Source organism: Scyliorhinus canicula, chromosome 3 (assembly GCF_902713615.1).
Source record: "Scyliorhinus canicula chromosome 3, sScyCan1.1, whole genome shotgun sequence".
In the NCBI taxonomy this organism is placed as follows: domain Eukaryota; kingdom Metazoa; phylum Chordata; class Chondrichthyes; order Carcharhiniformes; family Scyliorhinidae; genus Scyliorhinus; species Scyliorhinus canicula.
In genome coordinates, this window is record NC_052148.1 from 173,147,754 (window position 1) to 173,168,054 (window position 20,301).

Sequence of the window (20,301 nt, forward strand, 5' to 3'; positions counted from 1 at the left end):
TCTGAAGGGTCCCAAATGGTGCTGAACATTATGCAATCATAAGCGAACATCCCCACATCTGACCGGTAATTGGCCGGGTTTGATTTTTCCTGCTTTGTGTTTACAGGACATACCTGGGCAATTTTCCACATTATTAGGTAGATGCCAGTGTTGTAGCTGTAATGAAACAACTTGGCTAGGGGCACAGCAAGTTCTGGGGCAAAAGTCTTCAGTACTATTGCTGCAATATTGTCAGGGCCCATAGCCTTTGCAGTACCCAGTGCCATCGGCCGTTTCTTGATATCACAGGGGGTGAATCAAATCGGCTGAAGACTGGCATCTGTGATGCTGGGGCCCTCTGGAGGAGACTGAGATGGATCATCCAGTCGGCACATCTGGCTGAGATTATTACGAAGGCTTCAGCCTTGTCTTTTGCACAAGCGCTAGGCTCCTCATCATTGAGGAGGGGATACTTGTGGAGCCGCCTCCCCCAGTAAGTTGTTTAATTGTCCATCGCCATTCATGCCTGGATGTGACAGGATTGCAGAGCTTGGATCTGATCTGTTGGTTGTGGGGTCGCTTAGCTCTGGCTATCATTTGCTAATTATATTGATTGGCATGCTTGTAGTTCTGTGTTATAGCTTCACCAGGTTGACACCTCATTTTTTGGTATGCCTGGTGCTGCTCCTGGCATGTCCACCTGCACACTTTGTTGAACCAGGGTTGATCCCCTGGCGTGGTGGTAAAGGTAGAGTGGGGAATGTGCCGGGACATGAGGTTACAGATTATGGCTGAGTAAAATTCTGCTGCTGCTGATGACTCAGTCTTGAGTTGCTGGATCTGTTCTGAATCTATCCCATTTAGCACAATGGTAGTGCCACACAATGGCATCACGGCATCCTCAATGTGACGACAAGATTTCGACTCCACGAGGACTGTGTGGTGGTTACTCCTACTGATACCATAAAGGACAGATACATCTACAGCAGGTAGGTTGGTGAGGATGAGGTCAAGTATGTTTTTCCTCTTGGTTCCCTCACCACCTGTCGCAGACCCAGTCCAGCAATTATGTCCTTTAGAACTCAGCCAGCTCAGGAGCACCAGGTGCTGGACATCGAAGTTCCCCACCCAGAGTATATTCTGTGCCCTTGCCACCCTCAGTGCTTCCTTCAAGTGGTGTTTAGCATGATTCATCAGCTGAGGGTAGATGGTATACGGTGATCAACAGGAGGTTTCCTTGTCCATGTTTGACCTGAATCCATGAGACTTCATGGGCTCAAGAATCGATGCTGAGGACTTATAGGGCAACTCCCTGCCGACTATATACTACTGTGCTGCCACCTCTGGATGATGATAGTGGTGTCTGGAACGTTATCTGGAAGGTATGATTCTGTGAATATGACTATAGCAGGCTGTTGCGTGGCTAGTCTGTGAGACTGCACTTACAATTTTACACCGGCCCCCAGATGTTAGCAAGGAGGACTTTGCAGGGTCTACAGAGCCAGGTCGACGCAGGGTGATCCGATCGGTTTCTTTCCTTTTTATTGACTTTGTAACAGTTTGATACAACTAGCATCAGTGGTTTGCTAGGCTATTTCAGAGGCCATTTAAGAGTCAACCACATTGCTGTGGATCTGAAGTCACATGTAGGCCAGACCAGGTGAGGATGGCAGATTTCCTTCCCTAAAGGACATTAGTGAACCAGCTGGAGTTTTTACGACAACCAACAATGGTTTTATAGTCATCATTAGATTTTTAATTCCAGATATTTATTTGATTCAAGTTCTGCAATCTGCTGTGGTGGGATTCCAACCTGGGTTACCAGAGTATCACCCTGCTTCTCTGGATCACCAGTCCAATGACAATACCACTGCTTCCCCACTGATTTCAAAAGGGCTTCAATTCAGATCTACCACGGTTTGGGGGCGACATTGGCGAAGTGCAGGATTGGATTTAACAGGGTCAAAGCGGTCCTGTTCAAGGAAGGAATGAAGTTTTGGGTGTTATACCAAGCCCGGTTGTGTGCCATGTACCAGCGCCAGGAGTTCTACATGGACATGCGGAGGAGGCGAACAGGTTTTTGCAAGACAATAGACTTGGGGACTTGTAAGGACTTTGGACTGTGAAGATACCAGTGGGGGGGGTGTTAGAATTTTTTTAGTTGGGTTGAATTTTGTATCATGTTGTATATTATGTGGGTAATTGGAGTTGTGGGCATGAGGGGGAAGGTGGAGGAGAGGTGCAAGGGAGTAGGGGGGGTTGGGGGAAGCAGTTGTCTCGAGTGGTGGCCACCATGCTAGCTAGCAGATAGGCTAGTTAACGGGAGTGAAGTGGAGGCTAGATCTGTTGAGAGGGTTGTTTTTGTTTTCTTTTACTGTCTTAGGGTGATGTCCCGGAGGACTGGAGAATAGCCAATGTTGTTCCTTTATTTAAGAAGGGTAGCAAGGATAATCCAGGGAACTACAGGCCGATGAGCCTTAGGTCAGTGGTAGGGAAATTACTGGAGAGAATTCTTCGAGGCAGGATCTACTCCCATTTGGGTGGTGGAAGCAGGGACGATAGTGACGTTTAAGGGGCATCTTGACAAATATATGAATAGTTTGGGAATAGAGGGATACGGACCCCGGAACTGTAGAAGATTTTCGTTTATACGGGCAGCATGGTTGGCGCAGGCTTGGTGGGCCAAAGGGCCTGTTCCTGTGCTGTACTGTGGGAATGGTGGGGGGAAGGGGGGAGAGTGGGATGCTGACATGGACGGAATTGGTGCGGCGCAGTTGCTTAGGGGGTGATGGCGCAGACATCTTGGGGAGGCCCTAGGGGGGCATGGTCAGATGAGGCACGTGTACAGGGGCTGGGGGTCCCGATTGGTCTTTGGGAGCTTCAGGAATGTGTGGGGTTGATGCAGTTGAGAAAGGCGTTGGTCCAGGGTGGGTTCCCTGCGGTGTTTTATAAGAGGTTTGGGAAAGAGCTGGGGGCCCTGTCAGTGGAGATGTACAATGAATCGATAGGGACAGGCGAGTGCCCCCCCCCCCCCCCCTCCATGCTGTATCAAGCATTTATCTTGTCCATTTTAAAGAAAAATAAGGACCCGGAGCAGTGTGGATTGTACTACCCGATGTTGTTAAATGTGGATGCAAAGCTCCTGCCGAAAGTGGTGGCGGTGCAGATAGAGAATTGCGTGCGGGGGGTAATTGGGGGGAACCAGACAAGGTTCCAGAAGGGGCGGCAGCTATCGGCCAATGTTCGAAGGTTATTGAATGTGATGATGCTGCCCTCGACGAGCAAGGAGGTGGAGTTGGTGCTGTCTATGGATGCGGATAAGGTGTTTGACCGTGTGGAGCACCCATATTTATTCCAAGTGTTGGGGTGGTTCGGGTTTTGGCAGGAGTTTGTTGTCGACTGGGTGTGACTGCTGTATAGGTCTCCTAAAGTGAGTGTGTAGGCCAGTAGTGTTAATTCGGAGTACTTTGGGCTGCATCGGGGGACGAGGAAGGGATGTCCACTCTCCACTTTGCCCGAGCGATTTAACCGTTCGAAATGGCACTTAGCGCTTTAACGGAAGGCGGGGGGGTACCGAGTCTCTTTATACACTGATGACCTCGTGTTATGTGTTGATAACCCGGTTGAAAGCTTGACATGATTATGGGGATCTTGGGGCAGTTTTGTCATTTTTCAGGGTATAAGCTCACCATGTGGTAAAGTGAGGTATTCCCAATCAACGCCCGGGGACAGGGGTGTAGTTTGAGGAGGTTGCCGTTTTGGTTGGTAGGGGCGGGGCTTTTGGAATTTTGGGATGCAAGTGGCGCAGAGCTGGCCCAGCTGCACAAGTTGAATCTGACAAAACTGAAGGAGAACTTTAGGAGGTGGGATGTGTTGCCTTTGTCACTGGCTGAAGGGTCCAGACGGTAAAGATGACGGTGATGCCTAAGTTTTGTTTCGTGTTTCAGAATTTCCCGTTTATAGTGTTCACGTTTTTTTTTAGTAGGGTGAATAAGATGATACCGAGGTTCCTCGGGCCAGGAGGGCCTTTCTGGAAAGGGATAGGCGGGCAGGGGGGCCAATGCTGCCCAATCTTCAGAATTATTATTGGGCAGCGAGCATAGCCATGGTATGGAAGTGAGCCATAAGAGGGGAAGAGAAATGGTTCTCCATGAAGTGGAGGCTGTTCATTGACTACTTTAAGGGACTGTATCACGTCAGGGGGAGGTTTTTTTTGTGTGTTCTGATTGGGGGGTGGGGGCTGGGTGTAAAAGGAGGCGGTGGTACAGGGGAATGGGGCAATTGTACATGGTTAATTGTTGCTGTTGTTGTTTACCAGTTTCTGTTCTGTATATATTTGAAAACACCTCCAATAAAATATATTTTTTTTAAATAAATTTGCAGAATGAGCAAATAACTGGCAAATGAAATTCAACACAAATAAATGTAAGTTAGTAAATTTTGTTAGGAAGAATAGGGAAAGCACTTTTTACTTGGAAGATGTGACTCGAAGTGGGGCAGCAGAACAAAGGAATCATAGAGTAAAAATACATCAATCACTAAAAGTTGCGTTAGAGGTTATCAAGATCTTAAAAGGTGAAATCTAGCATGCAAAGGATATAATTAAAAAGGAAGAATGTTACACTAAACCTGTAACAACCCTTGGTAAGAACTCGCTTCAAATGCTGTGTGCAGTTCTGATCACCATATTTTTTAGAAGAATCATTGAATCCCTGGAAGGGGTGTGGAGAAACGTTTGCAAGGATTATACTGGAAATGTGTGGGTATACCTATCTGAAAAGGATCAACAGGTTTGGTCACTTTTCTCTTGAAAAATAAAGTTTGTGAGATAACCTGATAGAGATCTTTAAATTTATGAAAGAATTTGATAGTGTGGATACATAGATAAAAGGTTTTGTGGCGCAGTGGGTAACATCCCTGCCTCTGAGCCAGAGGGTCCCGGTTCAAATTCCACCCCAGGACTTGATGTCCAAGGAAGGTGCGTTTCAGATTGAGTGTGTCAACCTGCAAGTCCTTCCAAACACACCAATGGTTGGCAGTAAGAACGGAGAGTCCCCGAGCCAGCATTCCCCACCCCCCCCCCCCCCCCCCCCCCCCCCCCCCCCCAGCTTTAAGCCGCTGGTGGCAGTCTAACAACCTGTTCCAGGAATTTTGAGCTATGGAAATAGACGAGTCTGCCTTAGTGCACTACTGGTTGCAGGAAGAGAACTGGAATACACAGAGAGAATTGTTTTCCTTATGGGGAAGAACATAACTGGAGAGCATCAACACCACATAGTCACCAAGAAATCCAATCAGAAATTCAGAAGAAACTTCTTTACCCAAGAGCGGTGAGATTGCGGAACTCGCTACCACAAGGAAATAAAAATAATTGCTGTCTGTGTGGAGTCTGCACGTCCTCCCCCTGTGTGCGTGGGTTTCCTCCGGGTGCTCCGGTTTCCTCCCACAGTCCAAAGATGTGCGGGTTAGGTGGATTGGCCATGATAAATTGCCCGTAGTGTCCTAATAAAAAAGTAAGGTAAGGTTAAGGGGGGGGGTTGTTGGGTTACGGGTATAGGGTGGATACGTGGGTTTGAGTAGGGTGATCATGGCTCGGCACAACATTGAGGGCCGAAGGGCCTGTTCTGTGCTGTACTGTTCTATGTTCTATGCTTATTGTTGCAAGTAGGCTTCAATGAAGTTACTGTGAAAAGCCCCTAGTCGCCACTTCCGGCGCCTGTTCGGTGAGGCCGGTACGAGAATTGAACCCGCGCTGCTGGCATTGTTCTGCATTGCAAACCAGCTATTTAGCCCACTGTGCTAAACTGTCCCTAAGTAGCTGAAGTGAACAGCATAGCTACTTTTTTATTGAAAAACATTTTATTGAAGGCACTGTCAATATAGACATAACCAAGAAGGCCGAAAGCCAACCATGGAAACAGGAACAGCATAGCTACTTTTAAGGGGAGGCTGAGGGAGAAGATAATAGAGGATTGCATTGATAAATTTCGATGAGGAAGATAGAAACAGACTCTAGTGGAACAGAAACATGGACTCATTGAACTGAATGGGCTATTTCTGTGTTGTATATCCTACGTGAAGGGAAGGTGATTCTGGTTGTTGACAGCTAATTAGCTCAACCGCAGGATAATGTTGCAGGATATTCCTCAGAGGAGTGTCTTGGGCCTGGCCATCTTCAGCTGCACCATGAATGAACTTCTCTTCATCATAGGATCAGAAGTGGGGATGTTTTCTGATGATTGCAGTGTTCAGTACCATTTACAATTACACAGAAACTGAAGAAGTCATGACAGCATGCAGCAAGACCTGGACAACGTTTGTGCTTGGGCTGCTAAGTTGCAAGTAACCATGTCACACAAGTACCAGGCAATTAATATCAGCATCTGGCCAGCTTCCCTTGATGACCAATGATATTACAATCACTGAATCCCCCAATATCAACATCCTGGGGAAGTTTCCATTGACCAGAAGCTTAACTGGATCAACCACGATACATACTGTGGCTACATGAGCAGGTTAGTCTGGGAATTCTGCAAGTAGCTTACCTCGTGACTTCCCCAATGCCTGTCAACCATCTACAGTATAAAAATTAGGAGTGTAATGAAATACTATCCACATGATTGGATGATGCAGCTCATTTGCATATTCAAGAAGCTCAACACCATTCAGGGCAAAGCACTCCACTTGATTGGCACCCTATTCATCACCATAAACACTCACTCACTCCACAAACAGGGCACAGGGGTGGCAATTGTTATGGGTCAGTGTTTAGAGAACCCCAAAGTGTATCATGGAGTTCACCTGACCCACAACTTTTAATAGATTGTGGTTATGGGGAGCACACAGGCCTACTCTGCAAGTGTGATGCAACAGAGATCTACAGTACTTTTAAATTAAAACAATGTTTATTTATGAAACCAGTTAACACTTTATAAACCCACAGTAAACGTCTTAACACCAATAAATCCCCCAAAGAATACAGTACGCTATAAGTAACTCTTAATCTTTCCTTGCAACATCCAAAAGACAAAAAATAACCCTATTTACAGAAAGACATCAGGTTTAACTTCTCTACTGAGAATAGTTACCACTTTGAAATCACCAAATGGACATTCATTAGCTTTCAGAGATTGATACACATCTTGCTGTGACTGCAGCTTCTCCAAATCTGAAACAAAACTAAACACAGCCTGTGGCAGATAGCCCAAAGCAAAAGTAAAAGCAGACATACAGCCACCAACACTCTGACATCACTGATAAAAACCCATTTCTTAACGGTACATCCACTACAGCTGTTGTATAAACCCCCATTTCTTAAAGGTACTCACGCATGACACAATGTATACCATCAACAAGATGGACTGCAACAACGGCAAAAAATTTTGACAGCATATCCCAAACCCACAACCTCTATCACCTGAAAGCCCAACGGCAGCAGATACATGGAATCACCATCACCTGAAAGGTCCTCTCCAAGCCACACACTAACTTGGAATTATATCACCTTTCCTTCATTCTCAGTGGGTCACAATCCTGAAAATCCATTCTTGACACCTACTCGAGGACTGTTAGGGATGAACAATAAATTCTAGCCTTGCCAACAATGCTCACATCCTATTAATTAATATTAAAAAATTAACTTGCACTAAACCCGTCTCACTCATCACCCTATCCTTGCTGACCTACATTGGTTCCGAGTCTTGCAATGCCTTGATTTTAAAATTCCCATCTTCGTTTTCAAGTTTCCCATCTCTTCCCCCCCCCCCACCCTTGCTGTAATTTCCTGCAGCCCTCTGGGATATCTGTGCTCTTTCAGTTCTGGTTTCCTGAACATCCACAATTTTAATCACGCCATCATTGGAAGCAAAGCGTTTCGTCCAAAGCTGTCAAAATCTCCGTCTAAGTTTCTGCACGCCGCTACCTCTCTTTCTTCTTTTAAGACTCTCCTTAAAGTCTACTTCCTTGTGTAAGCTTTCGGTGCATTGCCCTGATACCTGCTTGTTTGATTTGGTCTCATAATTTGGTTGATAATGCTCCTGTAAAGTACCTTGTGACATTTTACTACATTAAAAGCTTTTCATATGTGTTCAAAGTGTAGCAAGTTTAACATTATATTTTATTTGGGTGCAGCAACAGCTGCAGAGCATAAGGCGAACAGTCATACAAAGTACGAAGTCAGATTTTTTTTGTCAATTTGCCTTAAATGCTAGGGAACCAAGGATCTCATGAGGCGAAAGTATTGAAGGAAATTAATATTACTAAAAAGAAATGTTGGAGAAATTAGTGGGACTGAAAACCAATAAACCCTCAGAGCCTGATAATCTACATCTCAAGGCATTAAAGGAAGTGGCCGTGGAAATAGTGATGCGTTGGTTGTCATCTTCTAAAATTCTGGAGATTCTGGTACAGTCCCAGCAGATTTGAGAGTGGCAAATGTAACCCCGCTATTTAAACAAGGAGGGGGGGGAATAAATAGGGAATTGTAGACCGTTTAGCATAACATCAGTAGGGGAAAATGCTAGTTTATTATAAAGAATGTGATAACACGACACTTAAAATATATCAACGGCATGGGAACCTGGATTGTAGTTTTGGGGTACGGGAGATTGAGAGTATAGAGGTCAGGAGCACAGATTTGACTTCGCAGGAGGATGCCAGTGTTCAGCTAGGTGGTTTGAAGTGTGTCTACTTCAATGCCAGGAGTATACGAAATAAGGTAGGGGAACTGGCAGCATGGGTTGGTACCTGGGACTTCGATGTTGCGGCCATTTCAGAGACATGGATAGAGCAGGGACAGGAATGGTTGTTGCAGGTTCCGGGGTTTAGGTGTTTTAGTAAGGTCAGAGAAGGGGGCAAAAGAGGGGGAGGTGTGGCGCTGCTAGTCAAGGACAGTATTACGGTGGCGGAAAGGATGCTAGATGGGGACTCTTCTTCCGAGGTAGTATGGGCTGAGGTTAGAAACAGGAAAGGAGAGGCACCCTGTTGGGAGTTTTCTATAGGCCACCTAATAGTTCTAGGGATGTAGAGGAAAGGATGGCGAAGATGATTCTGGAAAAGAGCGAAAGTAACAGGGTAGTTGTTATGGGAGACTTTAACTTTCCAAATGTTGACTGGAAAAGATATAGTTCGAGTACATTAGATGGGTCGTTCTTTGTACAATGTGTGCAGGAGGGTTTCCTGACACAATATGTTGACAGGCCAACAAGAGGCGAGGCCACATTGGATTTGGTTTTGGGTAATGAACCAAGCCAGGTGTTAGATCTGGAGGTAGGTGAGCACTTTGGAAACAGTGACCACAATTCGGTGACCTTTACATTAGTGATGGAAAGGGATAAGTATACCCCGCAGGGCAAGAGTTATAGCTGGGGGAAGGGCAATTATGATGCCATTAGACATGACTTAGGATGTGTAGGTTGGAGAAGTAGGCTGCAAGGGTTGGGCACACTGGATATGTGGAGCTTGTTCAAGGAACAGCTATTGCATGTTCTTGATAAGTACGTACCAGTCAGGCAGGGAGGAAGTGGTCGAGCGAGGGAACCGTGGTTTACCAAAGAAGTGGAATCTCTTGTTAAGAGGAAGAAGGAGGCCTATGTGAAGATGAGGCGTGAAGTTTCAGTTGGGGCGCTTGATAGTTACAAGGAAGCGAGGAAGAGAGAGCTAAAACGAGCAAGGAGGGGACATGAGAAGTCTTTGGCAGGTAGGATCAAGGAAAACCCAAAAGCTTTCTATAGGTATGTCAGGAATAAAAGAATGACTAGGGTAAGAGTAGGGCCAGTCAAGGACAGTGGTGGGAAGTTGTGTGTGGAGGCTGAGGAGATAAGCGAGATACTAAATGAATACTTTTCGTCAGTATTCACTCAGGAAAAATATAATATTGTGGAGTAGAATGCTGAGACTCAGGCTATTAGAATAGATGGCATTGAGGTGCGTAGGGAAGAAGTGTTGGCAATTCTAGACAAGGTGAAAATAGATAAGTCCCCGGGGCCTGATGGGAGCTATCCTAGGATTCTCTGGGAAGCCAGGGAAGAGATTGCTGAGCCTTTGGCTTTGATTTTTAGGTCATCATTGGCTACAGGAATAGTGCCAGAGGACTGGAGGATAGCAAATGTGGCCCCTTTGTTCAAGAAGGGGAGTAGAGATAACTATAGGCCGGTGAGCCTAACGTCTGTGGTGGGTAAAGTCTTGGAGAGGATTATAAAAGATACGATTTATAATCATCTAGATAGGAATAATATGATTAGGGATAGTCAGCATGGTTTTGTGAAGGGTAGGTCATGCCTCACAAACCTTATCGAGTTCTTTGAGAAGGTGACTGAACAGGTAGACGAGGGTAGAGCAGTTGATGTGGTGTATATGGATTTCAGTAAAGCGTTTGATAAGGTTCCCCACGGTCAGCTATTGCAGAAAATACAGAGGCTGGGGATTGAGGGTGATTTAGAGATGTGGATCAGAAATTGGCTAGTTGAAAGAAGACAGAGAGTGGTAGTTGATGGGAAATGTTCAGAATGGAGTTCAGTTACGAGTGGCGTACCACAAGGATCTGTTCTGGGGCCGTTGCTGTTTGTCATTTTTATAAATGACCTAGAGGAGGGCGCAGAAGGATGGGTGAGTAAATTTGCAGACGACACTAAAGTCGGTGGAGTTGTAGACAGTGCGGAAGGATGTTGCAGGTTACAGAGGGACATAGATAAGCTGCAGAGCTGGGCTGAGAGGTGGCAAATGGAGTTTAATGTGGAGAAGTGTGAGGTGATTCACTTTGGAAAGAATAACAGGAATGCGGAATATTTGGCTAATGGTAAAATTCTTGGTAGTGTGGATGAGCAGAGGGATCTCGGTGTCCATGTACATAGATCCCTGAAAGTTGCCACCCAGGATGATAGGGTTGTGAAGAAGGCCTATGGTGTGTTGGCCTTTATTGGTAGAGGGATTGAGTTCCGGAGCCATGAGGTCATGTTGCAGTTGTACAAAACTCTAGTACGGCCGCATTTGGAGTATTGCGTACAGTTCTGGTCGCCTCATTATAGGAAGGACGTGGAAGCTTTGGAACGGGTGCAGAGGAGATTTACCAGGATGTTGCCTGGTATGGAGGGAAAATCTTATGAGGAAAGGCTGATGGACTTGAGGTTGTTTTCGTTAGAGAGAAGAAGGTTAAGAGGTGACTTAATAGAGGCATACAAAATGATCAGAGGGTTAGATAGGGTGGACAGCGAGAGCCTCCTCCCGCGGATGGAGGTGGCTAGCACAAGGGGACATAGCCTTAAATTGAGGGGTAATAGATATAGGACAGAGGTCAGAGGTGGTTTTTTTACGCAAAGAGTGGTGAGGCCGTGGAATACCCTACCTGAACTCGCCAACATTGAGGGCATTTAAAAGTTTATTGGATAAGCATATGGATGATAAGGGCATAGTGTAGGTTAGATGGCCTTTAGTTTTTTTCCATGTCGGTGCAACATCGAGGGCCGAAGGGCCTGTACTGCGCTGTACCGTTCCATGTTCTATGTTCTATTAGATGAAGTCAACCTGAATTTATTTAAGGGAAATCTACTGGAGATTTTTGAGGCGTTAACTAGCAGTATAAGTAAGGGAGAACTAGTGGATGTGGTGTATTTGAATTTTCAGATAGCTTTTGATAAAGTTCCACATCAGAAGTTAGTGGGAAAAATTAAAGCACATGGGATTGGGCGTAATATATTGGCATGGACTGAGAACTGGTTAGCAATATATGGGGTAGGCTGTTTCGGATTGAGTTGAGAAGAAATTTCTTCACTCAGAGGGTGGTGAACCTGTGGACATCTCTGCCACAGAAGTCTGTGGAGGCCAAGTCCTTGAATATACGTAAGAAGGTAATCTATTTCTAGGGTGTGATTTAATGGGACAGAAACGAGAGTTCCATTGTGGGCGCATTTAGCAGGGTGGTTCTCGGCATCTGCAGCGCGAAAAGCGGCACTGCTACTTAAAGGTGCCAAGGCCGCACTTACATAATTTCCTGCTCAGCTCGCCAGTGCAGGAAAAGTATTTGTGGATCAGGTTGCCATTTTTAAATACCCACTGATCTTTCGACCCCCACAGCATCCCCATCTTTGGATCCCTCCCCCACACCCACCACCAATTGCATCCACATTACCTCTTACAGGGTCCGCGTCCCCGCCCCCCCCCCCCCCCCCCCCCCCCCCCCCCCCCCCTCACCCCACCACTTAAGGGCAAGGCACCCCTGGGCCCGATCCCTGGCAGAGGCAGCCTGGGAGCCAGGCACCTTGACAGTGCCCCTGGCAGCATGGCCATGCCACACGGGCACCTTGGTAATGCTGTGATGGCACAGCCAGGGTGCCCAGGCTGGTAGTGCCAAGGTATCCGCGTGGGAGTGCAAGGATACCACCCTACCAAGAGCCGGACCGGGGTCTCTAATGGCTCTAATGTAACACACAGTCAGGTGCTGTTACATCTGGTCCACGTTTGTGGAAATCAGTGCTAAATGGCACGATGGCAAGGTCTCTCGGGCAAGGCATTGGTTCCCAGGCCCTGAGAGAATCCGGTGTAGACGTATTTAAATGAGTCTGATCATGACATCTGGGAGATTTTGTTTAATCTTGCGAAGCGTTTCGAGTGTCGCGAATTTCGCAAGAGGCCGCTCCTGGAGTTACAGTGGCCTCTTCGCATCACCAAGTCAGGCATGACAAGGCCATTAAATCGAGTCCTGGACTCCAAATGCGTCAAACTGTATGAGGAGAGAGCGCGTGTATGGCCTTGAGATATAGAATCAGCCATGATCGTATTGAATGGTGGAGCAGACTCAGAGGGGTGAATGACCTCCTCCTATTTTCCAAATTAACATCAAAACACTAACCTAAACTTACTAGCTGTTTATATATCTGTGCAGGCCATGAAATTAAAGTGGTTGCTCAACAGAGACTTGCTTCATGAACTTGTTGCGGAGAAAAGTACAGCGATTTGACTTTAGTGTACTTCACTCATCACTCATGAGAAACCAGACGAAGACTCTTGGAGGAAAGGATCCAGTTTATTTAAGCTATAGCTGAGGCCTCTGGCATCCCAAGTGGGACACTAGAAAAGTTCAGATTTAATGATAGTACAGACAATTATACTTCAAAATTTGATTACAAGAAATTAGCGCATCCAATCATTTGTTACTAGTTATCTATGTCCAATCAGGATTATCGATTAAGGTTACATCATGCATAGTATATGAGAATAATGAACCAATCACATTAAGGTCCGCATGCTTACTTAAACTATCCAATCATTACAAAGGCATGTATGTTGGTTTGCAATTTGTGATATCGGTGGTCTGACATTTAGGGTGTGGGTCATCCCCTCCCCCTACCGTTTTACTGGCTCCTGCCAAGGCATGGATGCTGTCCATCTATCATCCCCGCTGTTATCAGCAGACAGGTTGGAGCCACAGCAAATGCTACAGTGTCCCACACTAAACAACAAACCTTGAGACCTAACACTTGCAAATTCCGCCCCTGGAACTGGCCTCTTCAGAGACGAATCATGTCCTTGTATTATTACACTTAGCAGTTTGTTTTTAACTGTGTAACTCTGTACCTTCTCCCAGTATAATGGAACTAAAGGTTTGAAATGGTTTCAGTGTAATATCTATCACTTAATGCTGCCCAAATAGCCCTCTTCAAACTGATTTTTTTAAGTCTTGCTGTGACAGGAAACAAGAATAAGATTCAGTTCCATGTGTTACTACAATAAGAATAACAAATTATTATATGACAATTTATTTTTTCACTTTAATTTTCCTTTCTTGCATCCCTTCCATTAATTTACCATTATATTTTTCAGTAAAGCTCAGTGACTTGATTATTTGAGGCTAATTATTGTGCAAAAATAATCACTTGAATTTATTGAATTTGTTTTTCAGATTTTTAGCTGTGGTTCCCTCTTTGACTGACAGTTCTGAGTCTGTTTCTGGACAACGGCCCAATACAAGTGTGGAACAAGGGTAAGTAAAGCCACCCGTAGTATCCTGGGATTTTCTGTAGCTTTTACTGGTTGTTTATCTAATGTTTTATGAGAATGAGCTGTAAACTAATAGGATAGAAATTGTTTGTTTGGTTATGTTTACATGAAGATATGAAATCTGTTGCCTGATTTTCCTCTGCTACTGTTGAAAGTTTAGAATTGTTGGGTGCTTTTGGAGCATAACTCTTTAAAAATTCAGTGTGTTGACTAGCTTACACTTTCCACTGGTTTGGAACAGGGAAGAAGGTACATGTAGAAATTACAATGGTGGCAACTGGATTTGTTGTCATAGGGAGAAACCATATTTTTACATCTCTTTGCCCATTCACCCCATACTCTTCTCCCTATTTAGATTATTTTCACCGTTATAATTTAAATTTAGTTTATCACACTCTTTGAAAATTCCATACGGTTGAGAATTTAAACATCTTGCTATTACTCCAAAGCACAACACTATCGGGCTTCCCTTTTTGTAAAGAATGTTTGCTCTCCTATCTTGGATCATTTGGGTGGTTATGTTGTTGCTGGTATACCTTGTACAATTTCGTTTAGAGAAGATATTGCAACCTTGGAAAGAGATGCACTGTAAACTTACAAGGGTAAATTTTCCACTTTTGTAGTCCTAATACATGTAAATGAATGCATGAAAGAGCTAGCCAGCTGCAAAGAGGGTGCAGAGCTATCTGCACGCAAAGTTCAATGAAATGCTGCACTGTGTTGTGAGTACAAAATCAGTAAATTAGCCCCTTAGTAATATTGCCAGGCTGAATAACGAGAACATTTCTAAAGCAGAGATTAAGGGAAAATTTACTAAAAGTATCCAAATTGCAAAATAGGATTGAGGGGAGTAAACAGTGGATGGTTATTTAAGATAATAAATATTTGTGCTGGCTATTGAATCAGTAACAAAGGGATCAGAGGCAGACTTTCAGTGAAACACATAGCGCTGCAGCACAGAGCCTCGGCCCACGAGGGAACCCCATACGAAGAGGTGACTGTTTGGTGGAAATACCCATTAGAGCTTTGATGCCGCTAAACTTGCTTTTGGCTCGCAATGCAGAACATCGGGCTCTTGATTGGTGGACTCCCCTTTAGAACAGGAAACCGTCTCTAGAGAAGGTAAAGTTTGAACTGAGGGGAAGAACGGTGGGATTCTACAAGTCATGGGCATTATTCATTATGCACTTTCAAGAACTGGGTAACATTGAACATTAGTTGGGGGGGATGGGTGGGGGGAGGGGGGCTGTGTGTATTAAGGGTGACTGGGTAATCCCTGATTCCTTTTTGTCATTTACTTATGTAAACATGCGGACTAATGTTTGCGGGTTGGTTGGAGATGGGATCATTGTGGGGATTGACATATTAGTTGCTGATTGTTGTTTATTGTTGGTGGGTGTAAATTTCGGAGAAAATATGAAAAAGGAGGAGAATAAAAATATTTTTTTAAAAAGAACAGGAAGACTTCCGGTGACAACGGGCGGGAGGCAGCCGCGCGTTGGAGGGCTCCCGTTCGGGAACGGCATTGTCGGGGGTTAATGCCCAGTCCTAAGGGCAGCGGAGGCAGAAAAGGTCGGGAGACAGCACAGGGAAGGGAAATGTTGAAGACCAGCAAAAAAACGGCCGTGAAAAAAGCAGCTGAAAGTCCGTCGCAGAGTGGAAACGTCACCGCGGGGTCAGTAAAGAAAATGGAGGCTGGAGCACCAGGGGAGGCCGCATTGCTTACGGATGAAGAAATAACTACGGTGCTGGCCGTGGGATTCGAAATGAGGAAGGAGATGGGGGTGGTTTTGAAAGTGCTGGTGGAGGAGGCGATTACCCCGGTGAGGACGGCGGTGGTGAGCGCAGTGGCGGAGGTGCGGGAGCAAGGCGAGGCGCTGAAGGAAGTGGAAGAGACATTACTGCAGCACAGTGATCAACTTATCTTGATGGGGAAGGAGATGCGGAAGGTGATAGAGATCAATAAGGATCTGCGAGGCAAAATGGAAGACCTGGAAAACAGATCCAGGCAACAGAATTTGAGGATTGTGGGGCTGCCCGAAGGAGTGCAAGGACCGAGGCCGACTGAGTATTTTGCCGCGATGCTGGCAAAACTATTGGGGGAGGGGGAGGATCCCTCCCGATATGAACTGGATCGGGCTCATCAGTCGTGGAGGCCTGTACCAAAGGTGAGCGAGCCGCCAAGAGTAGTGACTCTGTGCTTCCGTAGGTACAGTGTAAAGGAGAAAGTCCTGTGCTGGGCTAAGCAGAAGCGGGTGGTGCAGTGGGCTGGAGCTGGTATACGCATATACCAGGGCTTTACGGTGGAGCTGGCGAGGAGGCAGGCTGCTTTCAACCGGGTGAAGAGGGCACTGTACGTTAGCAGGGTGCAATGCAGCATTGTATATCCAGCGAAGATGAGAGTGACCGACAAGTTCAAGGACTTTTATTTTGGGACGGCGGAAGCAGCGGAGGAGTTTGCGAAGGCAGAAGGACTGTGGCAGAATTGAGAAATCGTCATGTACCGATGTAGGCTCATGACTGTATTTTTTCTTTTTTGTTTCACTGAGTGCTGGTGTATGGGTTATAGGAGCCAACGTTGTATATATTTGGACAAGGAAAGAAATGGGACTTTCAGTCGGAATGAGGGTTCTTTGGGGTGTGGGTGTATGTGCGGGGTATGTGTGCTAAAGGGGACTTCTGGGTTTTTCCTGGGGCCAGGCAAGGGGGAAAGAGACCAGGGCGGGGGCCTCCACGCTGGCTGGTTTAAGCCGGCCAGTGAACAGGGGTGAGGTGGGGGGAGGGGATGCGGCCATCGGAGCCTGGCAGAACAGGGTCCGAGGGGTCAAGCCTGGGTGGAAAGTTGGGGGGAAGGAACCGAGGTTGGGGGGAGGAGTTTTACAAGAGGAAATGGAGGGGAGGAGTTGGGGAGGGGGGTGAGGTTTACAACTCTTGGGTGTCATTTACCGTACTCTTTCGGAGGTTGGATGGCATTGAGTGTCGTTGGGGGGGGCAGGGGGACTCTATAGGCTAATGGCGACCATGGGCGATTCCGGACTCCTTTCTCTTTTTCTCCTTTGTTTTTTTTCCCACCGTGGGAGGGTTTGTTTTATTTGATGCATATATTGACAGGTGGGCCGTTGGTTGGGGTGGTGGGAGGATGGGATCGTTGTTAATGTTAAGGGTATTGACTTTGTATTTGTTACCGTTTACTGCTGCTTGGTGGGATGTGAAAATGGAGAATAAAAACATTTTTTAAAAAAAAGAACAGGAAACCGTTTACTAAATGTTGAGAGGTGGTGAAGACTTAGAGCAGTTTGACATTGATCTCCTGAATTGGTGTGAAGTTTCTGAACTTTTATTGAGTAAAGGTGCAAAGCAGCGGCTAGGTTTCGGGCATTTGTTCTGGCAGGCAGCCTGAGGCAGAAGTAAAGTTGCTGACCTAACATCGGGGTGCGAGCCTACGAGGTCTTCAGAGAGGCAACGAGGAGACATCATTAGTGGTTTAGAGTAGAGGTGCCAAAATCTATTTTGTTGGGCCATTCAATTATCGTGGAGCCTCATGTTCCTTATAAAAAGCTGTTTATTACTACTGCTTTCTTAGATTTCTTATCCTTTTCACTGATTGAGGTATATAAAACAATGAGGGACCTAGATAGAGTAGACAGGAAGAAACCTTTCCCCTTAGTCAAGGGGTCAATAATCAGGTGGCATAGATTTAAATTAAGAGACCGGAGATTTAAAGGGGATTTGTCGACAAACATTTTCACCCAGAGGGTCATAGGAATCTGAAGTGCTGGAAAATAGGATTAGAATAGATAGGGACTTGATGGGTAGAGCAGACATGATGGATCAAAGGGACTCTCAGTTTCGGCACTCTGCCATCTTTGCATATCTGTTCAGTATATGTATACCTTTTATCACAAAATTAGACACCAGATTAAGTGACTTTCATGCATTCAGGTAACCAACAACAGAATAAAATATTAAGTATGAATTCTTGTTGCTATCGTATTGTGCTAAAAGTATGGGAAAGAATGTTACAAGCGCTAAATTAAGTCACTGAATTTTTTCATGCAGGAAACAAGTAATGTAAAAATTGTAGGATTTTGATTTGTGTATTTGTATTTTTTTAATGATTCTAAGTACACATTGTGTACTATCTGTTCCCAGATCCGGTTTGCTTAGTACATTGGTTGGAGAGAGGTCTGTAACACAAAGATGGGAGGCAAGTAAAAATGAAATGGATGACAGAGCAGAAAGCTAAACAAGATAGTCTAACATATGTCACGGTGTTCATAATGTGGAATACATATACAAGATAATCTTAATTCATTGATATGAAACTTAGTATCTCCCTATTGCAGCATCATATTGTTGCTTAAATATTTTCAAAGCTCTGCCTCACTGCCTATCTGAAAGCCTATAGTACATGTTGATCACTCTTTATGTGAATTAATTTTTTACTGATTTTTTACTGGTTTGAACTTCTGTCCTCTTGGCCTACACTCATAATTTAACTTAATGTAAAATGTATTGATTTACTTTTATTATCTTGTACACACCTCTACCACCTCAATTGCAGTCTGAAAAACCCAAGTTTCTCTAGTCTGACCCTTAACACTAGGGTTAACTCCATGACACTTTTTGGCACAATCTCCAGCACTAGAATTTTTCTTTTGTGTTTCAGTGACCAGAGCTGGACAAAGTACACAAGGTGTCATCTGACCGGTCTCGTCTGAACAATTTGACTGAATTCTTACTAGTATTCTGCTGTTTCATTTATGGAGTTTGATATTCCTTGCATGTCCATTGTCCCTCATTGCTTGGATTGTTTTTAAGAGTCAAATCTACTAAGACTCCAAGGTCATCAGTTCTGTGCTTAGCTACTTCAACACCATTCCCGGTGTACGTGTTTCGCTTTTTTTCCTTCTGATGTGGCATGTGGTATTTGTCTCTATTAAATTTCACCTATATTTCTTCAACTCAAATTTTCTGAACTGCCTCTACTGATCCCATTGCCTCTCCCAGTTTGCATGTAAATATAACAACAGAACATTCAGTAAAAGTTTCACAATGCCATCATTCAATCAGTGTCATTTTAGGAAGCATCGCTGTATCTGCAGTCACGTTAATTAACATCTAAATTACAGATTAGACCTAGTTTATGGTTTTGATTATTTGCCTCGTGTTTTTGATGAGGGACATGACTTGTATCCCGCTTAATATGGTGAACAGAATTGCTCCCAATATTCCAATTGTGGGCAGAATCAAAATTCTGTACAAGTTAATATAGGCTCAGATTTTCGTTCCTGGGGTGGGTGAATTTGCGGCCCTGAAAACCTTTAAAAAGGCTGCCTACTGGTCAGAGTTTCTTTCTGAGGGCTCAGGCTAGGTTGCAAGTTGGGCCTGCCGCCCGGAACAACTGTGGAGGATTCCAGTGTAGAGGTGGACTGAGAGGGGCGGCTGAGGCCAATCTCTATGCCCCGGCACTGTGTTGAATTAACATAGAACAGTACAGCACAGAACATCGGCCCTCGACGTTGTGCCGAGCATTGTCCGAAACCAAGATCAAGCTATCCCACTCCTGTCATTCTGGTGTGTGCTCCATGTGCCTATCCAATAACCGCTTGAGAGTTCCTAAAGTGTCCGACTCCACTATCACAGCAGGCAGTCCATTCCACACCCTTACCACTGTCTGAGTAAAGAACCTACCTCGGACATACCTCCTATATCTCCCACCCTGAATCTTATAGTTATGCCCCCTTGTAACAGCTACATCCACCCGAGGAAATAGTCTCTGAACGTCCACTCTATCTATCCCACTCGTCATCTTATAAACCTCTATTAAGTGGCCTCTCATCCTCCTCCGCTCCAAAGAGAAAATCCCTAGCTCCCTCAACCTTTCCTCATAAGACCAGGCAGCATCCTGGTAAATCTCCTTTGCACCTTTTCCAATGCTTCCACATCCTTCCCATAATGAGGTGACCAGAACTGCACACAATACTTTAAATGTGGTCTCACCTGGGTCCTATACAGTTGCAGCATACCCCCATGGCTCTTCAACTCAAGCCCCCTGTTAATAAGCGCTAATACACTATAAACCTTCTTCACGGCTCTATCCACTTGACTGGCAACCTTCAGAGATCTGTGGGACCCAAGATCGCTCTGTTCCTCAACATTCCTCAGAACCCTGCCGTTGACCCTGTAATCCGCATTCAATTTTTTTTCTACCAAAATGAACCACTTCACACTTATCAGGGTTAAACTCCATCTGCCATTTTCCAGCCCAGCTCTGCATCCTATCAATGTCTCTTTGCAGTCTACAACAGCCCTCCACCTCATCCACTA

The 20,301-nt window shown here is 45.2% G+C and overlaps 1 protein-coding gene across 2 annotated transcripts in view; it reads left to right on the top strand.

Annotated features, from left to right (window-relative positions):
• wdfy3 (WD repeat and FYVE domain containing 3) overlaps positions 1–20,301 on the top strand; it is a 490,874-nt gene that overhangs the window by 416,198 nt on the left and 54,375 nt on the right. For both annotated transcript variants that reach the window (XM_038791772.1, XM_038791773.1), the window contains 2 exons: positions 13,874–13,954; positions 18,124–18,178. In XM_038791772.1, the coding sequence (XP_038647700.1) occupies positions 13,874–13,954; positions 18,124–18,178 (136 nt within the window). The remainder of the gene's footprint in view (positions 1–13,873; positions 13,955–18,123; positions 18,179–20,301) is intronic.